The sequence below is a fragment of the Physeter macrocephalus genome, chromosome 5, assembly GCF_002837175.3.
Source record: "Physeter macrocephalus isolate SW-GA chromosome 5, ASM283717v5, whole genome shotgun sequence".
NCBI lineage: Eukaryota > Metazoa > Chordata > Mammalia > Artiodactyla > Physeteridae > Physeter > Physeter macrocephalus.
In genome coordinates, this window is record NC_041218.1 from 33,754,022 (window position 1) to 33,779,993 (window position 25,972).

The 25,972-nt window shown below is 38.8% G+C and overlaps 1 protein-coding gene and 1 pseudogene across 1 annotated transcript in view; one reads left to right on the plus strand and one right to left on the minus strand.

Annotated features, from left to right (window-relative positions):
- The window catches only part of CAPZA2 (capping actin protein of muscle Z-line subunit alpha 2), a 56,052-nt gene extending 42,772 nt beyond the window's left edge, over positions 1-13,280 (minus strand). Inside the window, exon 1 of the mRNA XM_007116503.2 lies at positions 13,030-13,280. Within this exon, the coding sequence (XP_007116565.1) occupies positions 13,030-13,068 (39 nt within the window). The 5' untranslated portion in view covers positions 13,069-13,280. The remainder of the gene's footprint in view (positions 1-13,029) is intronic.
- On the plus strand, positions 817-12,870 carry LOC102988547 (RAB11-binding protein RELCH-like; annotated as a pseudogene).
- Positions 13,281-25,972: the final 12,692 nt, after the last annotated feature.

Below are 25,972 nucleotides of genomic sequence, written 5' to 3' on the forward strand. Positions count from 1 at the left end.
AGGCCACAACAGTGAGAGCCCCGTGTACCGCAAAAAAAAAAAAAAAAAACTTTTTGATGTATTATTCAATACAGCAATCATTAGCATACACTTCTGATAAAAGATTAGTACTAGTACTGAGAACTGTAGTATAAGGCCTAAAATTAAAGCCCAGTATTACGTGTGCCTTGACATCTGGGGAAGAACGGAAGGACCTTGAATGGCCTAACTGCAAGTTCCTATCCTCAATCTCCTCCTGCAGATAAGGTCCCTAGCCAGACAACCCTCTTTATTACAGGGAACAGGCACAGTTCCTGCTCATCCCTGAGTATGGGGCTTCAGTTCCCTGCCAGCCTGAGGAATTATTCAAACTAGCCAATCACACCCTCCTGCTGGAACCAGGGCTCACTCTACCTTCTTGATACTACAAAGCTTGCCTCCCTTGGCCTCTGCTTGTTCACTCTGTTCCCTCCACTGTGTCCCTGTCTCCTGGGCTGAGTATTTATATCAATAGACTGCTATTCACCTCATCTTTCCAATGTCAGGTGCTGTGTGTTCAGCCATCCCCATAACCCTACAGCAGGAACCCCTCCCTCACCAACAGAGTGCAGAGGAGGCAAATAAACCAGATCTCACTTATCTGTGAAGCTCAAATTTAAGATATAATTGGGGACCAAGAAGCAAGGAACTCAGTTATTTAAAATATATTTTAAGCAAGCAAATAAGCTGATACATAGTCCCAACATAGAAGGGCATGAGAGAAATTCTTCATTTATCTTCCCTATTTTTATTTCAGACATAAATTCACAGGTGTGCTTATCTAGTTTCCAATCCTCCATGTATTTGAAGGGAGGAGGGTAAAGTTTGACAGTTATATTTACAACATTAAAAAAAGGGAAGGAGCTGAGACAATCTGACAAAGGCAGAAAACAACGTTCTTTTATAGGATAAAAAAATTACAAATCAAATCTCTTGAAAAAAGAGCTCTAAAATTCCTAGGAAATAAAATTTTTATTTAAGAATAACTACAAGCTTACATCAATAAACTTCTCAGATGAAAATAAAGATCAAGATTTTCAATTATTGGATGATGTAGATTAAACATTTCAAAACCTCCAGACCTACTACAAGTCTACTAAGTGACTAACTGGGAAAAATCTTGTGTATGTGGCCGGTGGAGTGGAAGATGAATTACAGGCTCTTCCGCAATTTTAGGCAACCTTCCTCCACTCTCCTCTATTCCTTGGCCTACAGAGAATTCCTTGCTAGTTCAGAAATAAGAAGATAAAGTTGGTTTATTAAGTAGTTAGAAAGGGTCTTTGATGGAGCAAATTAGAAGGCCTGAAAGTGAAACGGACCTCCTCTAAAATGAACACTGCCATCGTGGCAGTTTGTGACTGCTCAGACTTCTTTGGATCAGAATCCTCACAAACATCTGAAGAAAATGGGCAGAATTCAGTTGTAAATTATTAAATCGTTCAGACAAGGGAAAGGTAAGGACAGTCACCTTTCAATATCAGATAAAGTTGATTCCACTATTCTCAGAGAGAATTTACAAAATCCTTTCCCTAAGAAAGGAAGGAATGCTATCTTCTCCACTGAGTAAAAATACAGTTCACCTTTGATAACCTTGCAAGAAATTGTCTCCTGCTTTCCACCACACGTTACTTTCTTTTTGTGAATGTCAGCAGATAGTCACCTAGGATCAGAAGTGTCTCAAATTGCAGTGAAAAAAGTACTTTGTTAACGCTGGGAAGCTGCCTGCACAAATTGTTCCTCATGTGCTGCAGGCAACAGAGAGGAGATGGTGCCCCTCATATTGTATAGCGCATCCTACAGCCTGAGCCAACAGAGAGAAATCAGTTTCTCTACACAATTTTCAATTTGATTGAGAGACCAGGTGATGAGGAAAGGAAGTAATACTGATGAATTATGTGGCATTTGCACATGATGTTGGACCAATATGTGTAGAAGCCAAACTACCACAGTGATGGAAAGAGATTAGTCACGACACCCAGAAAAAGGACTACCTGTCTAAATCCTGTGGAGCAATAATGCCTTACTTTTCTAAAGAAGTTCCCAATTCCTTGGTTCTTTAAGTGCTGCAACAGATGTAAATGGAAGATAAGCACATTTGGTATAAGAAGCTGTGATCAAAATCCTTGGTAACATTATGGCATAGACTGATGATCCAGACAAATATCAACAGAATACTGAATTGCTGCTTTTGGTCTTGGGTGATCCCTCAGAACGAATAGATCCCCCTCAGAAAGAATAGAACACATCAAGTGTTTTTATCACCGTGTGCTACCTGGACTGTAATTTTAGGACTACACTCCTTAAAATTTACAATCTTATCTTATACCTACACTGCTGAGTAAGACTGAAAAACTTCTCAGGGGAAAAGAACAAAGGGAAGGTGGCCTGAATGCAAATAAACTCCATATGTAGCTTTCTGCCTTGCAGTCCTTCATTCTGTCAGTCTTTGCATTACTGTATAGAAAGCAACTTTCTCAAGTAAAGCCAAGCTTCATGGTGAAATGCCAAAGATAGAAGTGACTAGATTCCCTTGGCCTACATTGCCTCTTTAAGATATGTCTGTTACTGGAAGATGTGAGCATCTGGCAGTGCTACTTCAACTTTATGATTACCAGCTAGAACAGGAAAAGTACAAACAAGGTGGGGGAATTTACCACAGGCTGTCACTCAATTGGCACAATTTATAAAAGCTGTTGGCAAAATTAATGTTACTTCAACTACCTGTGTCTATGAATTCTCCCGATTTTTCTGATGCTTTTGCTGGGCACTGTAAATTGGCAAAATTTTTACAAACACTAAGGTAAAATCCAGGAGATTTTGACTGTCTGTAGAAAACATTAATTCTTTAGCAAAAAATGGAGTCTTCACCAAAGCAGATATAAATATATTAAGCTGACAAAAATTTTAAAAAGCTCTGAGCAACTGAAAAAAAGGGGATAAAAGTATAAAAAGCAGACAGTGCATGTGCACGAAAGCACATGCACACCACAAAAAATAGCTATCTGGAACCATTAAATTTAGAGGCGAACAGCCCTGCACTCTACATTAGCCCCAAAGTATACTGCACTGGGAATATTTATACTAAAAATTATTTGTTGTTTATCTTAAATTCAGTTTAACCAGGCATCCTATATTTTATCTGAGAACAGTGACTACAAACCCTCTAATTTCCATACGTTGGACATTTTCCCACGTAGTTATCTCCTCCATGATCAAGGCAGGAGACACTAGGGCAGAGATTTCCCAAATCTGGATGCCTGGTTGATTTGCTGAGAAAGCTTTTGAAAAAATACAGATTCCCATGTTCCATTCCAGACCTACTGAATCAATCTCCAGAGGACTGACACCTAGAAATCTGTATTTTTGAAAATCTCCCCACCTGATTCTGATGGGCTGCCAGATATTGTACCCACTGCCCCGTAAGGGACTGTATATGCAAAATTTGAGGCATTTTGTCCTCTGAAGAAAAGAATCATAGGTTTCACCTGACTCTCAAGGAATGTGATCCCCAAAAGGGTCACCGTCTTAGAGACCAGCAGTAAAGTTAAAAAGAGCTATTATGAATTTTTCTACTTCAACTACAAGAATTATTTGACATTGTTTCCCATAACTCTCTAAAAATTGCCTATGCCTTTTTGAGAGTTAAAAGTAAAATAAAAATAGAAAAACTACTTTTTAAAACTCGATCATTATTTAAATAGTTTATGATCAAGTGATCATTAATTGCATGTCTGTGTTACAGACTAATTTATTTTAATCTGAGTATACGTAAGAGACGTAATTTGTTTTGATGTTTTCCTTAAGAATTTTTTTCCTTTATAATTATCATTTTGAATAGTAATTAAAAACAGGGCCCATATCACTTAATCTACAACTAGGTCATCCACTGAATTCAACAACTATTTCTTTAAATATGCTTTTACTATTTATTGAAAATATTAAGAAATCTATGAATCCAAAGTAGGCATTCATTATCATTAACTGAGAAAGTTATACAAACTATTATTTATATTTTCAATTTTTTTCTGTCCTCTGAATCATTCCCTCAGCCCACAAACACCCCTCAAGTTTTTCTATCTAAAAAAAAAAGTATCCCTAAAAGGAAACAGTAGGAAAAAATGAAGTAGTATCTACTCTTTCTCTTGTGTTTCATTACTGAATTTTTTTCAAGAATGATTTATACGTTAATAGGGGAAGGCGATTAAGATGTACAAACTTCCAGCTGTAAAACAAATGAGTCACGGGGATATAATGTGTAGCATAGGGAATATAGTCAATAATATTGTAATAACTTTGCGTGGTGACAAATGGTAACTAGACTTATCGTGGTGACCATTTTGTAATGTATAAATATATCAAATCAGTTCATGGTACACCCAAAAAGTACACCCAAAACTAATACAATATTGTAAATTATACTTCAATTTTAAAAAGCTTAAAAAATTAATTAAAAGACTAATATAGGGGGAAAAAAGTAATTTATACTTACTGCCTCCACTTCTTATCCTTTAGTCAACATTTATTGAGCACCTAATACAGTGAAACTCAATCCTGGCGGCACATTCAAATCATGTGGGAAGCTTTTTTTGAAAAAAGTACAGACGCTCCAGGCCTCACCCATGAGTGAAGCCTGTGCATCCATGTTTGTTTATAAACTCTCCAGTTGATTCTAATGTGCAGCCTGAGTTGAAGTCACTGATATAATATATGCCACACACTATACTGCAATTACAAAGATGAATAAGACACAGGGCCTGTCCCTGAAAAACACAAGAAATAAGAACATCAGGAAACCTATTAAAATTGGTAAATGTTATAACAAAGGTATGTACAAATTGCTAAGGGAACAGAGATAGGCAAGGATACAAAATAAGGTGAGGGAGGTCTTTGAGTATGGTTACTGAGCTACAATGCACATAAGACTGAAAGACCATTAAACTGCTCTCTTAAAGGCCAGCAATGATCTCTAGTCTACCACTTAAAATAGTCAGCCTCATCTACACCAGTTTTACCATACGCAAGATACAGGTAATAACAAGGTTGCTCTGACAATTGAGAAATTAATTAACACAGTAGATATTGGCATATAGGAGATATAATTTGTTTCTCATCCCTTTCTCTTAAAGCCAAAGGCTCTTCTCAATTCTATATTCCTTTTTAATCTCTCTGCAATACTGCACTGCTCCTTCTGGAAATTCTCTTCAAGTTCTGGGAGATGAGCACCTACTCTGTGCTAGGTATACACTTCTACTTCAAAGGTCACTCCTCACCTTCTAGTTTCTCTCCTTCTCTTATGCCTTAAATGAATGTATCCAAAAGTATATGCTCTCTGCCCTCTCCTCTCTTATGTCTGAATTTGTTCTCCTAAAAGCTATTCCAATCTCGTGGCTTTAACCCACAAAGAAAGGATTTCCAAGTCTATATAATCTCTGGGCCTGATCTCTTTCCAAGCTCCATTTCTACATTTCCTTATCTGCTACGCATGTTCACATAGACATTCTGCTAGCATCTCAAACTTAGTAGAAAACAAACAAAATTCACCATTATTCCCCCGAGCTGTGCATCTTCTCTCCTGTGTTCTTTAGCTGTTACTGGTGGTTCCACTTCCCAGTCAACCAGATTTTAACGTTCAGTTACCTCTGATTCTTCCCTTTCTCTACATCCACTCACCATGTCTTGTTGATTCCAACTCTGAAACGTTAGCATTCATTTTTTTCCTCCATGTCTTGTGAAACTACTTTAAATCAGGTCCTAACACTTAACTCAGTTTCCCAACTGGTCTCACTAGCTCCAGTCTTTCTAGACCCGTGGTTCTCAACCAGGGGCGATTTTGTACTACAGGAGACATTTGTGACTGTCGTGACTGCGGTGCTACTGGCATCATGTGGGCCAAGGATGCCCAAACATCCTAAAATGCACAGGACACCCCTACAACAAAGAGTTATCTGGCCCAAATGTCAATAGTGCTGAGGTTGAGAAAAATCTGTGCTGTTTAACAGCACAATTCATCTTTGCATCTCTTACTTGCAAAGTACTTGAGATATAACTCAAATTTCCTTCTCATTCCCACTTTTCTGTTTTTTCTTCCCATGCTGTGCTCTCTGACATGAGCTTGTACCTCAACTGATACCTACCATCCTCCTAGGCAGAAGTAACTTTTCCATCTTCTAAATGTCCATGAACTTATTGCTTTTTGACCCTGTATAGTATATATGTCTGATTCATCCTTGAATCTGTAGTCTTGCACCGTGTCTACCAAACAGGTAATCAAATCACCAATCTTCAGTGAGTCTAAAACTTAATCTATAGAATCATTACTGCTATTCACAAATACTGCATTTCTCTTCTTCTTCCCTGCCCCCTCTGAAATGAGGTTTATAGATATAACTTGCTTAAGCTAATTGAAATCTGAGCAGAAGTACAGTGAGTCTCTTAGTGTGTGTGTGGGTAGGGGGGAGCTTTAAAACCCAGTATGGTATTCATTGCATTTCTTTCCCACTGCTGTGGGGACAGTGATAAAAGCCTAAGACTTTTTTTTTTTTTTGGGGGGGGGGTGGTAAACTTCACATGCTACATTTCGTAAATTTAAGGTATACAGCCTGTTACTTTCATACATTTATATAATGTAGTATGATCGCGACTAAAGCAATATTTATCACATCATTGTAGTACAATGGTACTGTTTATATTCATTATACTGTGCATCAGATCACTATGGTTTATTTACTACTCATTACAAATCTGTACCCTTAAACACCATTAATCTTATCCCTCCCACCCTCCATTCCCTGGTAACAACCATTTTACTGTTTTTTTTAAACAGGTTTGACTTTTTTAGATTCCACATATAAGTGATATTGTACAGTACTTGTCTTTCTCTAACTTATCTCACTTAGCACAAGGTGCTCAAGGTCCGTGTTGTTGCAAATGGTAGGATATCCTCCTTTCTCATGGCTCAATAATATTCCATTGTGCATATGTATCATATCAAAAAGCATACGTTTAGACTGAAATCCTCCAAGAGCCTACAACTATGTGACTTTGTGGAGCAGGGCCCTTCTGCTGCTGACCCACACTAGACACACACAGAACGAGTGAGGAGATGCCATGCAAAGCCCCCACCACCAATGCCCTCATGTTGAGATTTTAGTTTGTTTGTTATTGCATTATATCCTTGCTTACCCTGATTCACAATCAATGAAAGATGCATAATTTCATGGGTCACTAAAAAAGGAAAAATGCTACCAGTATCACAAGCCATGATTGTACAATGCAGCCTGATTTCAGAGATCTTAAAGTATGGAAAATGATGAGTAGTGAAATCAATGAAATTTGGTAAATGAATAAATGTGGAGGTAGTTTTCAAAAATTATTTCTATTCATTTTCAGTAGAAACATTATGAACTAAAATGTGCAAGAGAAGTTCTCAGTCATAGGGTTCACAGTAGAGCATGTAAATAAATGTCTTAAGAGAAAGAATATGAAGACTGTATTTCTACCCTTCAGAATAAAATTTATGAAATTCTCCTTTTTTGACAACTATAAGTGGTTCTATGGGACCCCTATTTTCTTTGATATGCATCAATCTCTTGCAATAAATTACTGCTTCAGGCAATTAAGCTTTTAGGTCAGGACCACAGGTCAAGTTTTCCCATCATGCTTTTCAATCTTAAAAACTACTTTGTACTCTCTAAGTGTTTTTATTGGGTTGGCCAAAAAGTTCGTTCGGATCTTTCTGTAAAATCTTACAGAAAGACCCCAACGAACTTTTTGGCCAACCCAATATATACCATGTTCTTCTATGTATATAACCACCTTTATTTTATGTAGAAATGACTCCCCAATGCACTGAAAATGTACTATAAATTTGCTTTAGTGTGCAAAGTCTAAAAAACTCCACTAATGCTACAGCAGCTATCAAGTTTCTGCTTGCTGTACGAATTTTTACATTTTATTGGTGCAATGACAGAATTCATTCACCTACAGAATGAAATTAGGAATGAATAATTTCTACATTAATCACTTACTGGTTGAGTTTACTTTTTAGTTATAAGAACACTACTGATTTTACATTAATTATGATGGAATATAATGGCAGCTTACATTGTTTTTATCAATACATACAAACAAAACTTCTGAAGCCACATTATGATTGTGTGTGGGGGAGAAGTATACAAACTGCTTATAAATATTTAGCATGTGTAAATGATTTGAACCGTAGCCAGTATCACCACCTGCACCTCAAGGAGCACCAGGAATTTCATTTAACTACCTAAATCTTTAAAATCTATAACACTATTTAGAAGTGAAAAATGTAGGCATACTAGATTTTCCCTCCAAAACTTGCCTTTATATGCTACTTCTTTTCATAAAACTGTTTTTTCTTAAGTTTCTAAATTCATTACTCCTTTGTTCCTTCACTCACTGAACCACTGTATTCATCACATACATTGCACTGACAGATGCTAAAGATGACATTTTTGCACTAACGAATTCCAACAGAATACAGGAAAAAAGACAGGTAAACAGATAACTACTATGCAAAACTGTATTCAATATTAATGATGTGTTACAGCGTTCAGGAGAGCGAGAAAACAGTTGTTCAGGAGAGAGAGAAAACTAGCCATGTGATCTGAGCTAAATCTTGAAGGAAGAGTAATTTTTCATCTTTCAAAAAAGGGGACAGATCGGGGAGCAGCACCAATGCTCAAAGCAGGTAAGTCGTGGGCTTCCTTGGTGGCGCAGTGGTCGAGAGTTCGCCTGCCGATGCAGGGGACGCGGGTTCGTGCCCCGGTCCGGGAAGATCCCACATGCCGCGGAGCAGCTGGGCCCGTAAGCCATGGCCGCTGAGCCTGCGCGTCCGGAGCCTCTGCTCCGCAACGGGAGAGGCCACAGCAGTGAGAGGCCCACGTACCGCAAAAAAAAAAAAAAAAAGCAGGTAAGTCGTGAGCAGAGAAAAATAACTAAAATTTATTGTTTACTACATGCCAGTCAACATTTGCACTTATAGAAGTTTAATGGGGAATATAATTTCTGTTATATCCCCACATTTTAGAGGAAGCTGAGGCTGCTGAGAGATTAAATAATTTACTCCATGTGCTAGACATGGACTAGCATGCAGGTCTCTTTGAATTCACAGCATGATTAAATAATAGTATATATTGGAAATGTCAGAACTATTTAGGTTAGAATGGAATACAAGGACATGAACACCATTTTCAAGAGCTGGGCTTCCCTGTAAAGGCAATGGAGGATCCAGCAACTAACTAAAAGTTTGGGAGTAGAAAAATGATAGGAAGATGGAGGGATTTGTCTAGAAAGTTTATAATAAAAGTCCAGCAGTGGCAAATAAAACAGATATGAGACATTCTTCTAACTCTACTTTTCCTCCCTTAGCTTTATTTCTTCCTCAACTGTGTAGTCACAGAACAGGTACAATCAATTTGCATTCTGTTCATACAGTACAAGTTTGTTACTGAACAACAGTAGTTCATAACATAAATTGTTAATGGTCTGGTCAATTGAGAGGTTATAAATCAAATATTAATATAAATGAACTTTTCAAGCAAGAAATAATTTCTGTAAGACATATTTTGATGGAAGTGACAAGGTTTGGAAACTGACTGTAAGGTACAGAGAGCACAGAGAGGAAAAAAGTTAAAGCTGAAGTTAAAAACCTGGATGACTCGAATGATGGGAACAGAGTCATAAAGAGAAATATGAGCAGAAAGAGATGGGTATCTGCCCTGCTTTGTGTAGGGACACAGAGGAGGGGAGTTTATGAATTTACTTTCAGGCAGGTTCCATCTGAGCATATCTCCTTAACTGTCTTCTGTGAATAGGACCAGCAGATAAAAATGTGTGACCAGTGCTAAGGGGAGAATCAGGGCTGAGCTAGGTACTTGAGACATCTGCAAAGATACAAAAGCTGAAGCTATGCGAGCGGATCACTGGGGGAAGTAGAAGAAGTTGGTGGGGGGCGGTGGTAAGGTGTCTTCCAAAGCTTCGAGTGACTTCCAGGATTTCTCACTTAGAGAGCAGTTTGGGAATAGTTCTTCTTATTTGAGCCTTATATCACAATTTCATATAATTTCAATCACAAAAAAGGCTTTTCTGTACAGTGCAGCTGACCCAGGAGGGGAAAACATGAACTGTTCTAGCCTAGAGTTTCTGTAACTATGTAAAAAGGTCTGTAGGACACACCACAACAAATGAATAACTTTAAACAACTTCATTGTGCTTCTTCAGATAATTTTATTTCCTGCTAACCCAGTGGCCAAAGGTGAAAAGGTTATTACATTTCATACCGGTATCCTCAAAAAGCAACTGTATATAATTGAAAAAAGCAAAGATATTATTCTAGATTAATTTCTAAAATGCTTCCTGCCACAGGACATATATGAAACTACACCAGCAGCATAAAACTTTTAAATGTGTCAAACAATAATAAATTTTGTTCTAAAACGATCAAAACACAAATTAAATTTAAAACCCAACACTATTTAGTGTTTGGCATTTACAATTTCTATTAAAAACAAAGAGAACTATTGTTTCTCCCTTTTCCAAATTAAGCTGTCAAATTTAACACAGAGATAAGTCCAGAAAAGGATGCAAGTATAATGTCACAAGAGCATCAACTTTGGATTCAGACAAACTCTGGCTTAAATACCGCCTTTGCACTTCCTACTTAGGTGTCCTTCCGTGAATTACTTAAAGCTCTTAAAAATTTACTTTAGTTATCTGTGAAATGGTAATAATCAAACCTAGCTCAAACTTACAACAAATTAACAAATGTATTGTCTAATTGAACCAGGCATATACAAAGTACGGTACTACATAAGTCTTAACAGCTTCCCTTCCTTATTTCCACAAACAGTGATGGAAATTCCAAGAGTTTTAAATTAAGTATTAAAAACTTATTTTTGAAAATTACAAACAAGGTGGCAGAAAAAGTAAAATGATTTAAATATTAGTTTAAAAAATACCACCTTTAAATCCTATTTCTGATTCTATATGCAAGGTCCTCCTCCCAAGAGATTAAAAAGAACACTTAAACAAAGTGACAAGACTGTTAGAATTTCACTTTACCAGTTACTTGAATTTAACCTCACAGTTTGGTTAATATTTTTCTTAAATTACTAAAAGATGTAATCAGAAATTTATATGCAAAATATCCAGAGAATAGTCTTACAATACTCGAAATAAAAACAAAACCACAAAATTCCTTCAAATTGGAGATTTCATTCATTTACTGTTAAAACATGGTGTTGGGCGAGCATAGAGAATAAGACCCCTTCCCACCCAGCCCCACACCTTTATGGAGCTTAGTGCCCTGAGAGTGCCGGATAACAAGAAATCCTGTCATATCATTTTGAAAAAAACTTTGCTATTTTAGGTCTTTACAACACATGGCAGGCCTATATTAACTCCCACACTGAGTACTCTCTCTTCAGCTAGATTTCCAGCCACTTGAGCTACTAATCACCACTTACCAACAGCAGAATAAAAAACATGACAATCCCTTTAAAAAAACTTTTTAGTACTACTTAATTTTAAATGTGTGTGAGCACCTGCATACATTTTCAGTTACCCATTTATGGTTATTTACCAATATTACACGAGTGAACACTGCACAGCAACTTTTGTGTATACAGGGATCTGCCTACCAGGCCTGTGGATTATGGAGAATCTTGCTGCTCTCCCCATTTTGTCGTTTTATTATCACTTTCAAAAAAGAGCACAGAGGTAAAAAAGATTTCCGAAACTGAAGATAAGGCTGACTGCTGCACGTTCACATCGGGAAGAAGACAGAACATGACATTTCAGTACAAGAACACAGGATATAAAAACACTTGGAGCAGAGCGTTCCAACCGAAAATATCCGTAGGCTTACATGAGGATTTCTTAAACACCAGTTATGTGTTTGTGTTTCATACATGGCTGTACTGCTTTGGAACTTAAAAAATGAGCCCTGTTAAATTAAGAGTGGAGTCTTCGAAAACTGTAACTATCTTATTCATAGTTATGTCAGTTACTTCTGAGTTTGAGAAACATCAAGGACCTGTGCAGGAAATACTCCAAATTAGAAGGGTACCCCCGTGTCCCAAAACACACTCTGGAGAATGGGGCCTCACAGAGGCCAAAGGAAACCGCGAATAAGAGAGATCCAGTTCAATGATCAGATTTCTTACTTCAAATGCCTGAGAACTTAAGTCGTTCATCTGGTTCCAATGCTGTCACAGCATCTAAGATACAGTAAAAGGAGTTCCACAATCTCCCCTCTTCGGAAGAAGTCCTAGCAGGACCATGGGGCGCTACCAAGTCGGCCCCCAGGGCGGCTACTGCCAACAAGAGTAGCAAACAACCGTGGGGAGGGGGATGTCTTTTTATGAGCAACTTCGTTGCCTACAGCTAAAACCGAAAAAGAAAAAAAAAAAAAAAATAGAGAGAGACTTCCACGGCTAAAGGAAAAAAAACGTTGGACCCAGGAAAGAAAACAGTTTGGTTGTGGGAGGAGAGAGTAGAAGAGAGAAGTGAAGGTCTGCTTCCTAAGCAATTTTTCCCCCTTAGCCCTCACCCCGGCCACCCTCTCCGGCCAGGCCATCGGGTTGGGTACTGTCCTTGGGCCGCTCCCAGGCCGGGACCCAGACCCCTCTGCAGTCCCCGACCCGGGCGCAGGGCCCCCGTGGCCCATGCGCAGGGAGAGGGTCCCCAGCGGCCGCCGCCCTCCGCGCCCCCGGCCCCCGCCTGCCGCCGCCCAGCTCTCGCTACCTATTTTCGGAGCACACACCCTACAAGGAGCGGAGCGAGCAGGCCTGGAGAAGACCTGCCCCCGCGCGGGGCCTCGGGTGACTGACAGGGGCAGGCACTCGGGCGCAGCGAGAAGAGGGGAAGGAAGGGCAGCCGGGGGCACCGACCAATGCCCTTCCCGGCGGCCAGACTCCGGGCTGATACGGCGGGGCTCTACTGGCTTCCCGGACCGATGGGCTCTGCCGCCCCCGCGGCCCTTACCTTCTCCTCATCAGACAACTGCTCCTCCAGATCCGCCATTTTCCTTCTGGCGACAAACCGCGGCGGCGGCGGCGGCGGCAAAAGCGGCCACCTGACTTCCCCCTTTCGGTGCGGTCCTCCGCGCCGCGCGACCCCGACAAGGGAGGGGCCCACAGCCCCGGCCGCCGCGCACGCGCCCCGGGAGTCCCGCCTCCCTCCGCCCGCCTCACGGGGCCGGAGCACGGCTGTGCGCGTGCGCGGGTGCCTCGGAGGCCCGGGAACTGGGAGGAGTTGCCTACTGCTGCCTGAGGCAGGCTTGTCAGTATCCTGAGTCTAGGATTCTTTCCCCACCAGTTACCATATGGACCCAGTCTAAGACGAGTACATTCTGAGCCCTTAATTAAACACCCATCAAATCCTGAACTCCGCCAGCTAAAATGTGAGAAAGTGCACAAATAGCTTTTAAACGTTCTGGTTTAAAGAGAAAATTACGAGAAAAATATTCGGCTTTCATTAAAATATGCACATACAACCCAGTACATAATTGGAAGATGTTCTGGATATATTCATTAAAGAAATAACTGCTGGTCCTTTATTGTGTGTGGGATACTGTGTTCGCTTTTGGAGATATACAATGTTAAGCAAAAGCCAGAGAAACCTCAGTTCTGAAGAAACTCATTGTTCCTTAAGCAAACATATTAAAAAGTTGGGGAAGGCTCTGCACTATTGCAGGGGAATAAAGGGTTATGTTAAACATAGATCGTACCCTTCTGAATAGGGTTGCCAGATTAAATACAGAAAAGCCCAGTAAAAGTTGAATTTCAGATAAACAATGAACATATATTTTAAGTATAAGTATGTCCCATGAAGCATTTGAGATATACCAATTATTCATTGTTTTCAAATTTTACTGGATGTCTGCTAATTTTAGTTGCTAAATCTAACCCTACTTCTGAATCTTCAAGTTTAGCAAGAGAGTGAAGATGTAGTCAAAGCTGTATATATGAATAGGCTAGGAATCTTGTTAAGTGCAGTTGCTGATTCAGCAGGTCTGGGATGCGGCTGAAGAGTCTGAATTTCTAACAAGCCTCCAGGTGTTGCCAGTGCTACCCATCTGGAGACCACAGGCTGAGTAGCAAGACCTTAGAGCTCAGATAGGAGTTAAGATTTTAATCATTTTGTTGTACACCTAAAACTAATACAATGTTACATGTCAATTATATCTCAATAAAAAAGTATATTAAATACAGACTGGGAGAAAATATTTGCAAATGATGTGACCAATGAGGGATTAATTTCCAAATATACAAACAGCGCATACAACTCAATAACAAAAAAACAAACCAATCAAAAAATGTGCAGAAGACCTAAATAGACATTTCTCCAAAAAAGACATACGGATGGCCAATAGGCACATGAAAAGATGCTCAGCATCACTAATTATTAGAGAAATGCAAATCAAAACTACAATGAGGTACCACCTCACACCAGTCAGAAGGACCATCATTAAAAAGTCTACAAATAACAAATGTTGGAGAGGGTGTGGAGAAAAGGGAACCCTCCTACACTGTTAGTGGGACTGTAAATTGATGCAGCCACTGTGGAAAACCGTATGGAGGCTCCTCAAAAAACTAAAAATAGAGTTAACATATGATCCAGCAATCCTACTCCTGGGCATATATCCAGAGAAAACTCTAATTCGAAAAGATCCATGCACCCCAATATTCATAGCAGCACTATTTACAATAGCCAAGACATGGAAGCAACCTAAATGTCCACTGATGGATAAACGGATAAAGCAGATGTGGTTCATATATACAATGGAATATTTCTCAGTCTCATAAAAGAGAATGAAATAATGCCATTTGCAACAGCATGGATGGACCTAGAGACTATCATACTAAGTGAAGGATGTCAGAAAGAGAAAGACAAATACCATATGATATCACTTATATGTGGAAACTAAAATATGACAGAAATGAACTTACTTACAAAACAGAAACAGACTCACAGACATAGAAAACAAACTTCTGGTTACCAGGGGATAATGGGGGAAGGGATAAATTGGGAGATTGGGACTGACATATACACACTACTATATATGAAATAAATAACTAATAAGAACCTGTTGTATAGCACAGGGAACTCAATACTCTACAATGGCCTATATGGGAAAAGAATCTTAAAAAAAAAAGTGGATATATGTATATGTATAACTTATTCACTTTGCTGTATACCTGAAACTAACACAACATTGTAAATCAACTATACTCCAATACAAATTTAAAAAAACCCAAACTTATGGTAACCAAAGGGGAAAGGGGGTAGGGGAGGGATAAACTAGGAGTCTGGGATTAGCAGATACAAACCACTATATATAAAACAGATGAGCAACAAGGTCCTACTGTATAGCACAGGAAACTATATTCAATATCCTGTAATAAACCATAATGGAAAAGAATATATATGTATAACTGAATCGCTTTGCTGTATAACAGAAACCAACACAACATTGTAAATCAACTATACTTCAATTTTAAAAAGTATATTTTTAAAAGACATTATTCAGTAGAAAATGAGACACTCTTGGCAAGTTTTGAACAGTGACATGACATCATCAGAAATATGTCTAGCAAGATGAATCTGACAGCTACATGTAAATGACACATGTGAGACTACCTTAAAGAGCTCAGATAACTGTTCCTATGTACAACTTTGTTATTGAGTAATCTATTGAATGGTCATGGTGTGCAAATAACTGTTTCTTGTGGATGGAAAGCAAACAGAAGCCATGCTACTAAAAAGCTCATAGTCCATTTGGGGAGAGAAAGGAAGGGGAAGCTTGCTGACACATGCAGGCAAAAGCAGGTGTCCTGTTGAGGGTAAACCATGCAGAGAAGACATGACGAAGAATAAACCACACCGTTTGGTCAAGGACCTCACTGGATGTAAATAAAATGTTTACTTTTTACAGTTTAAAAACAATTTCTTCATTGATTTCTCACTGCAGCCTCCTGAAGGAAGGTATGTATCAGCATTATTATACCCATTTTAGAGGAGAAAAAACTGAGACAAAATATTTGTCCAAGGTTGTACCTAAGTGACTAAACTGGGATTCGACCCCAAGCATCATATTCCGTATCCCATGTTCTTTCCACTTTGAGATCCTTCTTTCATCCTCTCTAAAGCCTAGGCACTCTCCACCAAATAAAACTTAATGAAGGTGATTACTCTCCCATCCCATCAATTTCATTCACCACCACCTACTTCATCAACAGTACATCTCTTGTGTTGTTGGTTTTTTTTTTTTTTGGTTTCTGTTTACTCAGCAACACTTAATATCAATAATTTGTACACAGTGGGTACTCAGTAAATGCATTGCTTGACTAATTGCTGCTCTCTTCCTTTAGAAACCTCACCCAAATCTGGTAATGTCTGGTAATAATTTGAGTCAGACTATGTTTATAATTGTAATCTTGGTGATTCTTTACATGTGGTTCCCCATAGTGACACAACCAGCAATTATGTATAATTTCTGATAATCCTTTCAAAAACCTCCCAATATCACCCTCTTGATACAATTTAAAGGAATTATAGAATTCACAAAATCTAGGAATTCTGGGAAGATTTCAAGCCATCACACAAAATACGTACCTATATGGAATGACCATTATAATGGCTGCAGGTAGAAATGCTCTGGTATTCTTGATAATCAGTTATTTTATGATGAAGAGAAAAGAAAAAAAAACATATTTTCCCCTTATACAATTCTATCTACTAAGAATTGCTACCCTTCTCTCATTTAATTTTTAAACTCACCTGTCTTCTACTTGTTAGTGGTGTAATCTTGACCTTCCCAACTAACTGCACCAGAAACTGATTAAAAAAAAAAATTCTTCCCTTTTTAGTGTTTGTTTTTAAATTACTCGTATGCTTCTTAATCTGTTTTCCTGTGGATGTGATCTATGTCCTCAACTAATTTTAAGCTTGTCAAGGTCAGAGGTTACCTAATTTCATAGAATCACAATCCTAGAATCCATCTAGTACAAATCATTTTACAGGTAAGTTGAGCTTTGGATAAATTAAATGAATTGACAAAAATTGCAATCTAGCTGATATTATTTTTTTTATTTTAAAGATGTTTTTGATGTGGACCATTTTTAAAGTCTTCATTGAATTTGTTACAATATTGCTTCTGTTTTATGTTTTGATTTTTTGGCCAAGAAGAATGTGGGATCTTAGCCCCCCGACCAGAAATCAAACCCGCACTCCCTGCATTGGAAGGCGAAGTCTTAACCACTGGACTGCCAGGGAAGTCCCTGATATTATTTTAAAACCCAAGTGTCCTGATGGTTAAACTCATGTTCTTAGCTTAATACACACACACACACACACACACACACACACACACACACACACACACACACACACTCATGTATAAATATGTATAATCTAAATATATATCACAATCATATATTGTATAATAGAATAAACATCCTTTAAGTATCAATGATGAACTACTAAATAGTTACACCAGATATAGATTTGTGTAACACCATATTAAAACTAATATCCATAGTTTAAAAGTATGGCTTACCTCACTTCTGAGAAAAACTGCCAGTGTTAGACAGTGTTATTTGGGTGTTAGTCTTTCATGATCAATGAACACAACTGGTCTCATATAATGTCCTTTATGGCAGTAGAAAAGTGTTAAAAATCATGTATATTTTCAAAGTAATTGCTTTCTAAGTCAAATAATTGCCTGAACTATTTGTTACTTGTAGCTGTGTGTGTCCTACCTGTAGTCCATTTCCTCAGATGGATTTGAAAAGGTCTGTACAAGTGGAACCCTTGGAGAAGCCTGACATGGCTCATTCCAGAAATACCAAGGAATTTTTTTTTTTGAGATTGCAACTTTTTTTTTTAACATCTTTATGGAGTATAATTGCTTTACAATGGTGTGTTAGTTTCTGTTTTATAACAAAGCTATGCATATACATATATCCCCATATCTCCTCCCTCTGGCGTCTCCCTCCCACCCTCCCTATCCCCCCCCTCTAGGTGGTCACAAAGCACCGAGCTGATCTCCCTGTGCTGTGTGGCTGCTTCCCACTAGCTATCTACTTTACATTTGGTAGTGTATATATGTCCATGCCACTCTCTCACTTCGTCCCAGCTTACCCTTCCCCCTCCCTGTGTCCTCAAGTCCATTTGAAGAGGCTAATTTTTAAATTCCTCCTCCTTCCTGAATATGTTGTCCTTCATAATTTTGTTCCTACCAACCTCACTAAACCCTCCTCTTCCACTGCCCCAAATGCAAATGTCTCTGAAACACACAAAGCTATTTACTTATGCATCACATTCTCTCAGGCCTCTGCAGAAACTCTTTCTGGAATGTTCTTTGCCACTGCATATCCTTTAAAGTTCAGTTCAGTTATCCCTTTTTCCATGAATCCCACATTGAATCCTCTGGCTAAAGCTAATAATTTCTTTTTCGAGATTCCAATGGAAAGTTTTCCAAGGATTTTTGCCATGTACTCTAGTGGTAAGATGTACAGATTTTATAATCAGTAAATCCTGGGTTCTGATCTTGGTTCCATCTCTAGTTAACTGGGCAACGTACTTCGGAAGCTTCGGTTTCTTCATCTGTACCTTGGGAGTAACAATGGTCCCTCCCTCATAGGACTGTTGTGAGGATTTAATGAGATAATACAGGCAAAGTGCTTAGCACCCAGCACAGGCATTAGCAAAGGTTTCAACAAATGTTAGCTATAATCATCATATTATAATACTAATCCACTCCCTAAGAACATAGCCTGTCTTAATTAGCTGTCTGACAAATACAGAGTCTGGCACATAAGTGCTTAAAAAAATTGTTGTTGGAAAGCATATTGATTGAAAGACTGTTTCATTTCACATCCCTAAATGGGAGCTAAAAAATTGAGCTAGCTACCCATGTGGGGTCTAGAGATTGCCCTAAAATGTGGCTCTGGGACTCCAGAACAGGAAAACAAACTTTTCCCCCAGCAACCCCCAAATCATACCTCCTACTCTTTACTACTCCATTATTTAGTCACCACTTAAATATCTAGTTAATTTTCTGCCCTTTAATTTCTCTGTTACTGTAAGTTCAAGCCTTCAGTCTCTTCACACAATGTCCCAAATGAAGTATAGTGTATGGTGACTGACCAAGGTGGTCCTTTAGGGTGAGGCAAGGAAATACTAAAGCTTCTAATTATTTACGTTTACTTAATTATTATTAAGATGTCAGATATACTAAAAAAAAAAGCATGTTTTACCCCTTGTAGATCCCATTCCCTTTCTTCTTCTCCCCATGGGTAACCACTAACCTGAATCTAGTGTTCATCGTTCCCATGCATGTTGTTTCTTTTTCAACACAGGACTGTTTCTTTTTCATCTTTTTAATCCACTTAATGTGGTACCTAATTCAAACAGTATTTATGGAACAAATTTATAAGTATGATTTCTTGCATGGTCTTAAAAACAACAAGGATAAAGAATATTAGACTAATTTCTCACTTAAAAAAAATAATCTCCCTCTATGACAAATGTAAATTATGGGGCATGAGTAAAAATTAAGGCAGACCACTGACCTGGAAAGATGAACCAACACAATGAACAGATTTGCTAGTAGCAAGTAAAAGGATGGGTCCAACATCTTTGATTTTTTTACCCTTTATGGCTGGTAATACTTTTAACCCTTATTTGGACTCAGTAATAGCAGAATAACAGTATAGCAGAAAAAGAAGCTTGTCATTTGTGTTTCCCCAAGCCACACCAACCTACAATAAAACTGTACGCTGACTCAGGTCTAATCCAAAGAACTGTAGGAGTATTTGCCCAAATTACTTCCTCTTAGCTCTTTGGGGGTACCACAGTGGTTCACAGGCATTCAGAAATGTTTACACTGCCATGTTCCTCTGTCTTTTGACAATTGGCCTTTACCGCCTCTGCGGCTCTCTATCTCATCAGAACTCTTCCAGGGTTGTAGCTCTAGCATCTTTTCTGATGCTCCCCCATGGGACGTACGGCTCAGTGCTCATGTCACCTGATTTTCCTCTTCCTATGACTTTAGCTGCATCCATTGCAGGTAGGTGTTGGATGATCCCCAGCCATTGTCCAAGGCTGTGCGCTGGGGCATTCAATTTTCTGCAGTTTTCTCCGGTGAGCTGCTTCTGATGCATAGAGCTGTAGCAGACACTAGAAGTGCTCTTACCAGATTCCCTCGGATCACTTTGACTATTTCTGTGCTTCAGTGCTTTTTTGCCTCCACTTCACAGAACTTTCAATTATTCTTTGAAGGACTGCTCTTGTGCTACTGTGGCTGCCGTGAAGCAGCTCTTAACCAACGACTGTCAGAAGATGGAGTATGAAAACCCAGCTCCCTAGCCTCAGGTCAGAACAACTCTGAGGTGTAATTTACATTCCAGATTCTCCCTGAGGGAGAAGGCCAATCTCTACTTGCCTTTTCCCCTTTCCTGGGAGTGACTGAGGTATTATGGAAAGTTTTCCGATTAGGAACAGGAGAACAGCAATAGAATAGAAGTAAGGTTTTACACACGAGGGCACTTTGGGGCTCCAGATTGGGGATGGGAGGCCAATTATCAAACTTAGAGCACCTCATTAGGGCTGGGATACCCTTGAATATGAACCCCAAAATATTGATTTGGAAAGACTTTAATCGATTCTTGCCTCAGTAAGATTAGTCCTGGGAATATAGTAGAACTAATTTTGCAGGTGACTTTAAATGTGGAGAGAAAGCCAGGAACTTACCTGACATGGGTCTGACACTGTGCATAACAGAGAGGTGGAGAAGAGAGAATTTTACACTGCAGGACATAATCCATGTCCTAAAGTAACTTATGTTCTGGTTGTGAAATTCTAGACTTCAATATATAAAAATATGAGTCTACAATGCAATGTGATGAGTTCAAAATAATTGGCATGGATAAGAAATGTTTTCCTATATGTATGAGATTAGATGTAAAACATATTAAAACAGTTGATATGAAAGGAGGAAATAGAGACTACTTTTCTACTCCTCTTTGTATTTCTTAATCTGCTACACTGCCTATCTCATGACTGAAGCGTGAATTTAAGGCATATTACAATGTTAATCTATTAATATTTACTTTTAGTTTAAGTCAATGCTTCCAGAGGAAATCTATATTCTAAAGATATATACATGTGATTGCTTCTATGAGTTCATATACTAATCACTTCTTAGATGAGTTGGCTTATTTTAGAAAAGTTTCCTAATTTCACAATATTTGACATAGTAAGCCAAAGTAAGAGATTAATGTACAGCAGAACATATTAGAATAAACTGTTTTGATTGGTATTGAAGAAAGGGATGTCTGCTTCTTGGGAGAGTAATTTCTTTTGATAAGAAAGCTTCATATTTTCAGTCTAATATTTCTGTATTTTAACTTATGGGACAAATAGTTGTATGATTTCTGCCATTTAGTGAAATCATTCTAAGTGTCAATTTTGTCATCTGTTAAAAGGGAAACAAAAGTAGTACCTATGTCACTGTGTAGATAAAAATATGTATAAGTGTTGTACACTTTTTAAACATATAAATCACTGCTATTTGTCATTCCTAGTCTGAAGGAAATTGAATTCTATTCATTCATATTCACTGTGATAAGCATAATGAATATATAAAATATTGCCATGCACATATATACAATGGAATATTACTCAGCCATAAAAAGAAACGAAATTGAGTTATTTGTAGTGAGGTGGATGGACCTAGAGTCTGTCATACAGAGTGAAGTAAGTCAGAAAGAGAATAACAAATACCGTATGCTAACACATATATATGGAATCTAAAAAAAAAAAAAAAAAGTGGTTCTGAAGAACCTAGGGACAGGACAGGAATAAAGACGCACACATAGAGAATGGACTTGAGGACACAGGGAGGGGGAAGGGTAAGCTGGGACGAAGTGAGAGAGTGGCATGGACTTATAAATACTACCTAATCTAAGATAGCTAGCTAGTGGTAAGCATCCACATAGCACAGGGAGATCAGGTCGGTGCTTTGTGACCACCTAGAGGGGTGGGATACAAGGGTGGGAGGGAGATGCAAGAGGGAGGCAATAAGGGGATATATGTATATGTATAGCTGATTCACTTTGTTACAAAGCAGAAACTAACACATCATTGTAAAGCAATTATACTCCAATAAAGATGTTAAAAAAATAAACAAATGAAATATTGCCATGAATGTTTAACTTTTCATTTAAACAAAACATTAAAAAGATATTTCCCCCAGTTTGCTTTGACACTGTCCTACCTTGTAATGGTCATGGACAAAAAGGCCTTATGAAATATAAGAAAGAGTATTGGCTTAGAATACCCAGGTTTCGGCCCGTTTTTTTTTTTTTTCCACTTAAAAAAATCACTCATCTTGGATGTGTCTCTTAACATCTTCATTCAATTCAAAAATTCGTTGTGAAACTTGCATGAAATAATGTATGAAAGGTGCTTTGTAAAATAAAAAGTGCTGGATGGATGTAAAGAATTATCATTAAAGTACATTATATCTTGTGATATCGGTAACCTGTCATTCATCTTTCTTCTGGTTTTGTCTCTTGTGTACTCAAGTCCAATAATGCATGAGTCCTTAAAAAATTTATTGTGCTTCTATTATATATCAGCACTTACTAGTTATTGGAAATGCAGCAAAATAGACATGGTCCCTGACTTCATAGAGTTTATTATTGAAAGGATCACCTCAGCATTCAACCCTCAGATTATAACAGGCATTTTTTCCCTCAACATATCCTATTTCTTGAGGTACACTGTGCTCCAATCTGGACATGTGCCTCCCCTTTTCAGGGCCATAGGTAACATCTTTGTGTCTCCCTTTCTCATTCTCCTGGAGACTCATTTAGTACTGTGTGTTGAATCTGTTTGAGATCTCCTATTTTGTGTCAGATCTCCTATTTTCTGTATCCAATGATTTCCTCTTTTTTTGATTTATTGTTGTATTTGTAGAACATATTGCCCAAAAGCCTCTTGAGAAAAGGGATATAGACGTATAGACTGCATATGAGGTAAAATTTTATAACTGTATGTATCTGAAAACATCATTATTTGACCCTCACACTTGATTGATAGTTTGGTTGTGTATAGAATTCTAGATTGGAATTCATTTCCGTTCAAATTTTTGAAAGCATTTTTCCAGTGTCTCTAGATTTTTTTTTTTTGGTTTATGACATTTTCTTTGTCCTCAGTGTTCTGAAATGTCACAATAAAGTGACTTTTGTGGGTCTATTTTCAATTATTTTAGTGGGCTCTGTGGGTCCTTCCAATCTGGAAAGTCATGTCCTTTAGTTCTGAGAAACGTTTAAAATTATTTCATTGATGATTTTCATTTTTCCACTTTCCCTGTACTTTCTTTCTGCAACTCCATTTATTTGTACATTCCACCTCCTGGATTGGTGCTCTATTTTTGTTTAATCTTTTCTTTTCCTGTATTTACATACCTTTTCTTTTTTGCCCTACTTTTCAAGTAACAGCCCCGACTAACCTGACTACTGACTTTTTCCTTTCATTTGTTATCTGCTCATGTTAACTAGTTTAGTTTTATTTTAGGAATATCTGATTGGTCTGTTTTGTGATTCTCATCTTGTTTTGGTCAGAATCCCCAGAACAGACTCTTCTAATCTTCTGCCAGAAGAGGAAAGGCCTGGATAATAGTATTTTAGAAGCCAAGTAGAGGAAAAGGGCTGGGTGTTTCAGCATTCACCATCCAGATGTTCCTTTAATTCCCCTCAACTATGCTTGGTATCCAGCAGTCCAGAATCCCTTTACTTTACCCTCCCCAGAGGATAATATTCCACACTTCTGCCAGGGTAGGGAAGGGGCAGTGGCTAAGCAGCACAGACTAGGGGAGAGGACCAAAGGATGTACCTGCTTCTAAAAGAGCCTACAGCTGGTCCTTCTGCTTTCAGGTCCCACTTCACCCCCATTTTCAGAAGGACTTGGTGCTATCAAGTCATGGACCCTTGAGGATCTTGTGGGTCCAAATGAGGCTGATTCTTGGTTTTTGCCACCACCAGGATTTGTCTTTTTGAGGTCCTCAAATCTGCTACAATCCTCCATATACTTTCTAGCCTTAAAATTTCTGGGGCTTTTGTATCTTTTCCTTTTTTCCACATTGTTGCATGTTTATTAATTTAAAAAAATCCTTTTAGTGAGGTTTTGTCAGGGAGGAAAACTAGATAAACGTGTTAACTTTACATATTAACTTTCCAATCCACTTACTATACTGTAGCTGGAAAGAGCATCCTGTTTTGGTTTCAGGGGTGTAATATCTTATCACATGAGGATATTATCCAGTTTTGTTTTTGTTTTCTTTTTTAGTTTTGCAAAACACTGTATTTTGCAAAATACAAATCTGTTAGAAGCAAGGTTTATACTCTCCATTTTACCATAGGTTCTGCTCCTCCCTCTTGTCATTTCACACATTATCTGTCTAGCCCCTGAGGTAGTAGAGTCCTTTGCCTCTGCCTTGTATATTTTCGCATCTCTAGCTCATGTCTCACCACACTTCCCTCTTTCTCTCATATTCACCACACTGGCTTTCTTTTGGTTCTTTGTAAGCCCCACAATCACTCTTCCACTGGGCCTCTGCATGTGCAACTCTGCTTGTAACCTCTTTTTTTTCCTCTTTAATGCTACTCTTCTTCAGATCTCTATTCAGTTGTTTCTTCTATCTTCTGACCTTCCCAACTAGGTCAAATCCCTGCATCACAGGCTCTCCTAGCACCATGGAGCTGTTTTACATTTCTTTGGATGCTATTTGCATGGTGCCCACTTCCCACGACTAAATTATAAGCTTTGTGGGATAGGATCTCGGTCTGTTTTGTCTTCTATTGCATTCACAGTGCCTAGCACAGAACATGGCTCAGAGTAGGTACTTAATAATTATTGATTAAACGATTAAATAGAACTGATACCTTAAGGATAAATAGGACTGATAAGATGAGAACTGAGGAAAGAGTCCTCAGACTGATAAAACATATGATGGCTATGTTTGTTGGACTTGAGGAAGTGAAAGACAAGGGCTGTGTCTAGAGCCATGTGAACTAGGGGAAGTGGTGCTGGGTGAAGCTGGAGGGATCAACAAGGGCCAGATCACAGGGGGCCTTTTAAGCAATGAAAAAACTTCTGGACTTTTTCTAAGGGCAATGAAAATTTTAGTAGGGGAGTTACATGCTCCAGATACTATGTGGAGAATGGGTTGGAAATAGCAAAAGTGGACAAGGGGAGGCCAGTTAAAAGGTTATTGCCCAAGTCGAGGAAAGACCTGATGGCTTACACAGGGGAAAAGTTACTAAAGATGGAGAGACATATCAAAGGATATTTTAGAGGGTACAACATTTGATGATGGATTGAATTTGGGGAGTGAAGGAAAGAGAATTGTCAAAAGTGACACTCAGATTCCTGGTCTGACCAACTAGGTGAACATGGGTACCATTTACTAAGGTGGGAAAGATTGCTTAGCCGCGTGGCCCCCCACCCAGGTGTCTAAAAAAGCAAAAATAAATAAAAAAATAAGCCAGAGGGGATGTGGTTGGAAGGTAAGTGACACTCACTGGTCTCCACTTCCCTGAGGGGTTTCTGGTTACACAAGGATTTTGCTCCTTCACAATCTCATTGGTTAACTACTCTCTGTGTCTCCAGTTCAAGCTTGCAAGAAGGAGAACCTGATTGGTAGTACCTGTCATCTTTTCTGGGTAAAAGAACTCATTCCGGGGCTTCCCTGGTGGCGCAGTGGTTGCGCGTCCGCCTGCCGATGCAGGGGAACCGGGTTCGCGCCCCGGTCTGGGAGGATCCCACATGCCGCGGAGCGGCTGGGCCCGTGAGCCATGGCCGCTGGGCCTGCGCGCCCGGAGCCTGTGCTCCGCAACGGGAGAGGCCACAGCAGTGA